The sequence below is a fragment of the Pogoniulus pusillus genome, chromosome 2, assembly GCF_015220805.1.
Source record: "Pogoniulus pusillus isolate bPogPus1 chromosome 2, bPogPus1.pri, whole genome shotgun sequence".
In the NCBI taxonomy this organism is placed as follows: domain Eukaryota; kingdom Metazoa; phylum Chordata; class Aves; order Piciformes; family Lybiidae; genus Pogoniulus; species Pogoniulus pusillus.
Window position 1 is genome coordinate 44259739 of NC_087265.1, and position 7292 is coordinate 44267030.

At 45.9% G+C, this 7292-nt stretch overlaps 1 protein-coding gene across 2 annotated transcripts in view; it reads right to left on the reverse strand.

Moving 5' to 3' along the window:
• Positions 1-6947, reverse strand: part of CERS6 (ceramide synthase 6) — a 101485-nt gene extending 94538 nt beyond the window's left edge. Inside the window, exon 1 of one of the 2 annotated variants that reach the window (XM_064163603.1) lies at positions 6585-6947. In XM_064163603.1, coding sequence (XP_064019673.1) covers positions 6585-6754 — 170 coding nt within the window. In that variant the 5' untranslated portion in view covers positions 6755-6947. The remainder of the gene's footprint in view (positions 1-6584) is intronic. The other variant, XM_064163599.1, reaches the window with a different exon arrangement.
• Between the last annotated feature and the right edge of the window lie 345 nt (positions 6948-7292).

Genomic DNA, 7292 nt, shown 5'->3' on the forward strand with positions numbered 1-7292 from the left:
TGGCTGTCACGCTTCTCTCACTTGGATATGTTAGAAATCTGTTTTAATGGCATTCCCTACTGGAGCTCAACATCTACTTCATATTTAACCCCCAATCTTAAGATTGGCACAAATATGCATTTCCAGGTAAACTCAGACATTTTGTTGTGAATCATAGAATCAACCAGGTTGGAAGAGACCTCCAAGATCATCCAGGCCAACCTAGCACCCAGCCCTAGACAAGCAACTAGACCATGGCACTAAGAGCCTCATCCAGGCTTTTCTTGAACACCTCCAGGGATGGCAACTCCACCATCTCCCTGGGCAGCCCATTCCAATGCCAATCACTCTCTCTGTGGAAAAACTTCGTTCTAACATCCAGCCCAGACCTCCCCCGGCACAACTTGAGACTGTGTCCCCTTGTTCTGTTGCTGGTTGCCTGGGAGAAGAGACCAACTACACCTGGCCACAACCTCCCTTCAGGTAGCTGTAGACAGCAATGAGGTCACCCCTGAGCCTCCTCTTCTGCAGGCTAAACAACCACAGCTCCCTCAGCCTCTCCTCATAGGGTTTGTAGTCCAGGCCTCTCACCAGCTTCATCACCCTTCTCTGGACACGTTCCAGCACCTCAACATCTCTCTTGAATTGAGGGGCCCAGAACTGGACACAGCACTCAAGGTGTGGCCTGACCAGTGCTGAGTACAGGGGAAGAAGAACCTCCCTTGTCCTACTGGCCACACTGTTCCTGATCCAGGCCAGGATGCCATTGGCTCTCTTGGCCACCTGGGTACATTGCTGGCTCATGTTCTGCTACTATCTATCAGTACTCCCAGGTCCCTTTCCTCCTGGCTGCTTTCCGGCCACTCTGTCCCCAGCCTGTATACACTTGTGCCAGTGGCTGAAGCTCAGACATTGCAAACTCGGGAAACAAAACACAGTTACATAAAGGAAAATTCACATGACAGAAATTTAGTAACTAACAAAAAGAAACACAAAAATGGATAGTAAAATAAGGAAGATACACATTTATTTTAAGGTTATTTACTGCTGAGGCTCTATTGTTACTATCTTTAAAAGAAATCTGTTTATAGTTTAAAAGAAATAGCTTTTTCAGTTATTTTCTTTACATCACCTGTGTATTTCCACAGGAAATTACCATTTGCAAAGTCCTATTCCACTTCAACTGAATGAAGCATTTATTCAATAGTAATTAAGAAGAAAAAAAATACCTGAGAGGTCATCTTATGAAAATAGAAATTACCAAAAAAGTGATTTAGGGAAAAAAAAAAAAAAACCAAGAAAGTCAACTCACAGTGAACATAGAAGTTATACACAAGTGAAAAATATCACAGCCTACAAACAGGTTTTGATGAAAAAATGATGATCATTGCTCTACTTATCCTCCCCAGATGAGGTTTTAAGCTGCTGGAAACGCAAGTTCATACAGTCTCTGCCAAATTCTGTATCCTGTCTACCCTCAGTGTTGTAAGAAAGCACCAATATGAGATGGCTTAGGGATTATGAAAATCCAATTTGTGTGTACACACCATTCACCAGAAACACTTACAAGTCACCTGAATTACTTTTTAGACTTAGCAATATATATACACATACACACACATGTACACACACATAGTCATTGTACTATGCACCCTCGATCCACTAGGAATTTTACAGTGTCATACTATATTAGAGTCAGCTGAGACTCCCTTTGGGGGTGAATTATCATTATAAAAGCACAATGCCATACAAAAGCCATGAATTTCCATATACTGAGTGTCTAGAGTACCTTGGTCTGACTGACAGTAAATGATGAGGGTGGCTCAGTTTATACATAGGAACAGCCCCCCAGCTGTGTTATTTTAATCAAGCTACACCTGACCATATCAGCCATTACACCAATTGAGCAGTATCAGCTTTACTTTTGAGAATCACCCCGCACATCAAGGATAGAGGACAATAAAGGCAGTATAAGTCTAATTTGATTATAAGCCTAGTTTGAAGTGATCTCATCAGATGTGAGCCCAATCTGCTGCTTACAAGGTGAGGGAAATAAAGTATACTGCAACTACAAGGTAGGTGAGATACAAGAAATCCAAGCAGATGAAGTAAAGAAAGAAGTAATATTGAACTACTTGACACAAAAAACTCAACAATTTAGTTAGTTCTTTTGGAGAATTCAGACAACTTGTCCTTGAGAGATGTCTCTAAAGCGGAGGTGTGTTACCCTCCTGTTTCATGTCCAACAAGCACACCAACTACTTAATGAACACAATATAACCACACATTCCTCACAGAGGGCTTGCTTGGGAAGATAGGAAAAGATGCTGCTTCCAAGCAGTGAGCTCTAACACAGTGGAAGAAGAGCTATGCAATCACATAAAAGAAGGAAGAAAAGTTTTATTTGCCCAGAATAAAAAGGATTTCTTTTTCAGGTGAAACAAAAAACTACACTACTCTGCTATCAGTAAGTCCAGTTGCAATTCAGCTTTAGCCCATCTTGCCTGCACTAGAATGGATCTGGAGAGACAGAGACTGGTATTAGTGAGCACTTAAGTTATCTGCTTGTAGCTGAAGGCATTGCATAGCACAAGAGGGGACACTTAATTGCTTACATGCCTTCAAAAAATAGTATGACACACAAAACGGATGGACACATGAGAAATATGTACCCTCATTACCGCTGCATTGCTGAACTCTTGCCACATTCCAAAGCGCTAACATCACCTTTATGGTTAGCTGCTACAGCTTTCTACAATGTACTTTGTGTTTAAAGACATGAATGAGAAGGAAGGGAAAGGAGAAAAGGTTAAGGTATTTCAGCAACTTATCCATAACTATGATGGCCTCAGCAAACAGATCCATTAAATGGTTATGAAATTATACCTCAGAGCAAAGCTTATTTCAGAGCTTATTTTCATCATCATCAGATCCAATTTCTGAAGCAACTCAGCATACATTAATGTTTTCATCTACTTCATCTTTTCATGTGCTGGTCAAAGATGGCTGCATAAGGAAATTACTGAAAGTACTTGAAAAGAAAAAAAAAAAAAGGAAGAAAATAAAAATAATTTCAGAAGTGTTTAGATTCTTTTCTTGACTTGTTTAGTCAATTCACCAAAGCAGCAGCACAAAAAAAAATCCCAGTAGGATTGACTCTGTTAACAGGTGAACATGAATAGAACAAAAATTCTAAGTTCTGTAAGTTCAGCTGCACCCACAAATATATATAATATGTAAATTTTATATATGTATTATATACATATATAAAATATACACATATAAATTAAGTCAGCTTTTAACTCCTGGCATGACAAGTTTTCTCCTCTAGACATACCAAGAACTTCATTGAAAAAAATTCACATGAAGTCCAAACCATAGCTTCCTCTGAACCACAAATATTACTACTGTGGAGATCCATGAAGCTAGTCATGCTTCACTGCAAGAGAAGTAAAGCCATACCACTCCAGCAGCCCACAGCTGTGAAAGAGCCTGAAAATAACGGATATAATACACATAATCACATTCTTAACACCTTACCTACCACTAAAAAGTATCTTAACAAAACCCAAAAAGTAGAGAATACACTGGTGTTACAAATATTGCAGTAAAACTGTGGGTTTAAAGTAGACCTGAGTTGTTTTTTTCAACTGTATTACATCATCTACTTTTACTTCTACAGTTGCTACTACTGCAAAACAATCAGGAAACTCTTTACACACCTGCAAAAGCTTGTTCCAGGATGCAGTATAGAACATCAGTAATTTACAACTCGACTTCTGAATGAAAACAAAAAAATGTTGCTGTTCTAACACACAGCAGTTTAACAGATACTCTACTCTTTCCCCTTCCAGATCATCTATAGCTTCATCAATTGAAGTGATTGCAAGTCTTCAATTAATGACGTGCAAGAAGCATTTCTGCAGCTTCCAACAAACAAAGCAGAGAGGTCTGACAAAATAAGTTACTGCTGAGCAAAAATAAGGCTTGATTTTTCCCACTTTTCAAGTTCAAGACTATCCCCCGGCTTTGATTAGTACAATGAGGTTGAGTCACTTTTGCTCAGCCTGCTTTAATAAAATACTCAGCATGAAACATCACTATTGTACTATATTGCGTGGATTAATCTCACACAAAATGGCTTGATTCTATTCTCTTAGTGGAGTCCTGCAATTGATTTGAAATTAAAGAAAGGAAAAAAATACATACTTAAGTATTTGGTAATGAAAGATCTTTGGTGGTTTCTTATAGAAACACAGAATCAACCTGGTTGGGAGAGACCTTCAAGATCATCCAGTCCAACCTATCCCCCCAGCCCTATCCAGTCAACATTTGTTTACAGAGAAAAGACTGCACTTCTGGTGAAAGCCAGGATGAGTGCAAAACCTCACCTTGTCCAATTAAAGAAGGAGAAAATTAAGAACAGAGCACAAGTCCTTCTGAAGCATTTCAGAGGTAAGTTCATATAATGGGAGGGGGTGAAAGAAATGAGTTTTCTGCTTATATTCAGCTGATTAGTACATCTGAAACTGAGGATTGCCTTCATTTTCACAATGAATGCATTGGGGTTGTGTGTCAGTGGTAGATATGCCTGATATTAATAAACTCTTTAGTTATCTTTTTATTAGTCTTGGGACTAGTCAATCACAAAATTTAAGATTTGGGATATTCTAGTATTGCATATTGAGCAATCAGCACTATTAGCCTAGGAGAATGCATTCCCAGATCTAAATTTCAAAATTTGCCTAACAAATACAAGAGAATTATGGAAATTACTTTGCCACCTGTATAAATAACAATAACAAAAAGCACAAAAAATAATTTAACTGAATGAAGAAAAATAACCAGAGGGATTGGATATGGACAACTGAATAACCTGAGTAGCTTTTATAAAGCTAACCACAGCTGCATCAGAACTAGCAGAAATAGGATTCTAAGTTCAGGCTGAAATGGTCTCCCTGACTAACTGTTCCTTCATCTAACGACATCCCTGCAGTGATACACATTGCAGTTTAGATGGCAAGAGATGCAACATCACGCACTCACTCTCAGAGCTCAAAAGTACACACTGTACAGACTACAAGGGAAAAAAAAAAATCCAGTAATGATTTGTCATGATCCAAATAACACTTTGCACTCAAACTGCAACTGTATTGCAGTATTTAGCTCGGGATAAGTGTTTAACTTTTGATAACCTCAGATTTTGAGGCAAACACAGGTTTTTTCAGTCAAGCTGTAAAGCTCCACAGCCCATGACAGCTTATTTTTCAAAACAAACGTGGTCCTCTCAACTGAGTCACAAGAACAGCCAAGTTTTTCACAAACCAACATCCCAGGTGCCTTATTCTAACCAGGGCGAGGGAATGCTTAGAAGAGGTGTGCTACCTTTAAAAACATCTTTATAGCCTTCCTCTGGCATGTGGTAACTACTAGACTTCCCTTATCATCCTTAACTGCTCTAACAGTACTGCCTAGGGAGACAGCACTGAAAACACGTAGGTGTTGGCAGAAGGAATCATCCTTTTGTTCTCTGTAGATGGAGGGTACACCACCTTTGTCAGGCAGTGCAGAAGCCTGCACAAGCAAGCAACCCAGTTCAGCTGCCTCCCGATGACAGGTGGACTGCGTTAAATACCCACACGGCAACGTTCACAGTCACTGCAGGCCCCTCAGTAGTTCGACGCCTTGGATTTCAATGTACGTATGTGCATTCATGTTTGTGAAACGTGTGGCTTCTCAAAGAATGGCAAGTTTGGCTGGCAGCACACACTTCCAGATCTGCTCTACACACTGGTTCGGTCATGGACAGCGGCGGGAGCGCTTCTCCACCGAGATCCTACGCCCTGAAAGGGCTGGGGGACAGTCCGACGGACGTCACAGACCGTTCATACCGCTACCACACAAACCGTCTAAGCAGAACTCTGCTCAGCCACACCACAGCACCCTGCCTTCAGGCTGCCTGACGCTCACCAGGCTCCCATGCCCACCTGGTGCCCAGGTTTAACAGCCACCACCTGCCCTGAGGGGAGCTTGGGCCGAGCAGAGGACCGGCAGCGCTCACTTCGCCTCAGCTTCCTCTCCCGACCCTGCAAGGCCACAGGCAAGCTCTCCTATCAGGACACCTTCCCAGCCGGCCCGTCCCCACGCCTGTCTTGCGGGCATTCCTGGAGGAGGACGAGCAGGACCCCTCCGCAGCCCGTGGGCAGCGGTCCGCAGCCGGTCAGCCCCCGGCTCGAAGAGATGCCGGAGGGCTCTTCTCCCGCCGCCGCCACCAGGCCAGGGCGCCGCAGCCACCGCAGGTGGAGAGAGCTTCGCCCATTCCCGGGTAGACCTCGCCTCCTAGCGCCCGCGCTGCAAGCAGCGGGAGAGAAGAACCCGCTGACTCCCGTACCTCTTCACCTTCCTGCATCGGGCCCGCTACGTGACCAACGGAGGCGGGTAGGGGAAGCCTTAAGAGCCCCGCAAGGCCAGCTGAGAAACGGCAGCGGGAGGAGGGCGCCGAGCAGTTAAGGCTCCTGCGCTGCCCCTCGGTGAGCGGACGCCGCAAGCCGCGCGGCCCGCCTGGCCCCGCCGAGCTCAGGGAGGCGCGGGCTGCCCAGCGTTACCTTTCGAAGAGCAGCCGGATCATGAAGATGCAGAAGGCCAGGGGGAAGGCTAGGTAGAGGTCCTCCGCCTGCGGGAAAGACGCTTCCTCCGTGCTCTGCAGGTCCGCCCAGGTGACGTTGTGCGGCAGCCAGAACCGCTCGTTCCAGAACCATGCGAGGATCCCTGCCATCTTTGCTTTGTCTGCCGCGGCGCCCCCCGCTCCGCCCGCCGGCCTCTCTCGCTGCCGGAGGAGAAGATGATGGAGGCGTGTGTCAGCCCCGCAACAGCGGACGAGGCTGCCGACAGGAGCGGGGCTGTGCCGGCTCCCCACCCCGGCCGCCCGGCGGGGGCAGCAGCCGCCCCGCCTGTCACACGGCCGCGCCGGCCCCCATTGGCTCCCGCCCGCGCCCCGCCGCGCGGCTGCTCAGCTGCCCCGGGGCCCGCCGCACTCTTCTGGCCGTTTCGGGGCTGGATCTGTCGGGCAGTCGGAACCAGCCTTGTCCCGCCCCTCTTCGCCCTCCAGAGAAACTCACCAAACCCTGAACCACAAATTACGCGACCCAAGCTAGCGGGGACCCTGCTCCGCGGGTACTCACCGGGGCCGAGGCTGCGGGCAGTCTCGGCTTCAGCGTCGACTGGACGCCCAACCGGCCTGGCGGCGACGCGGCTAAGCGCCGTGTCACAGCGCCGGGCTGCCGCGGCCCTCTCTCCCACCGCTCGGACGGGCT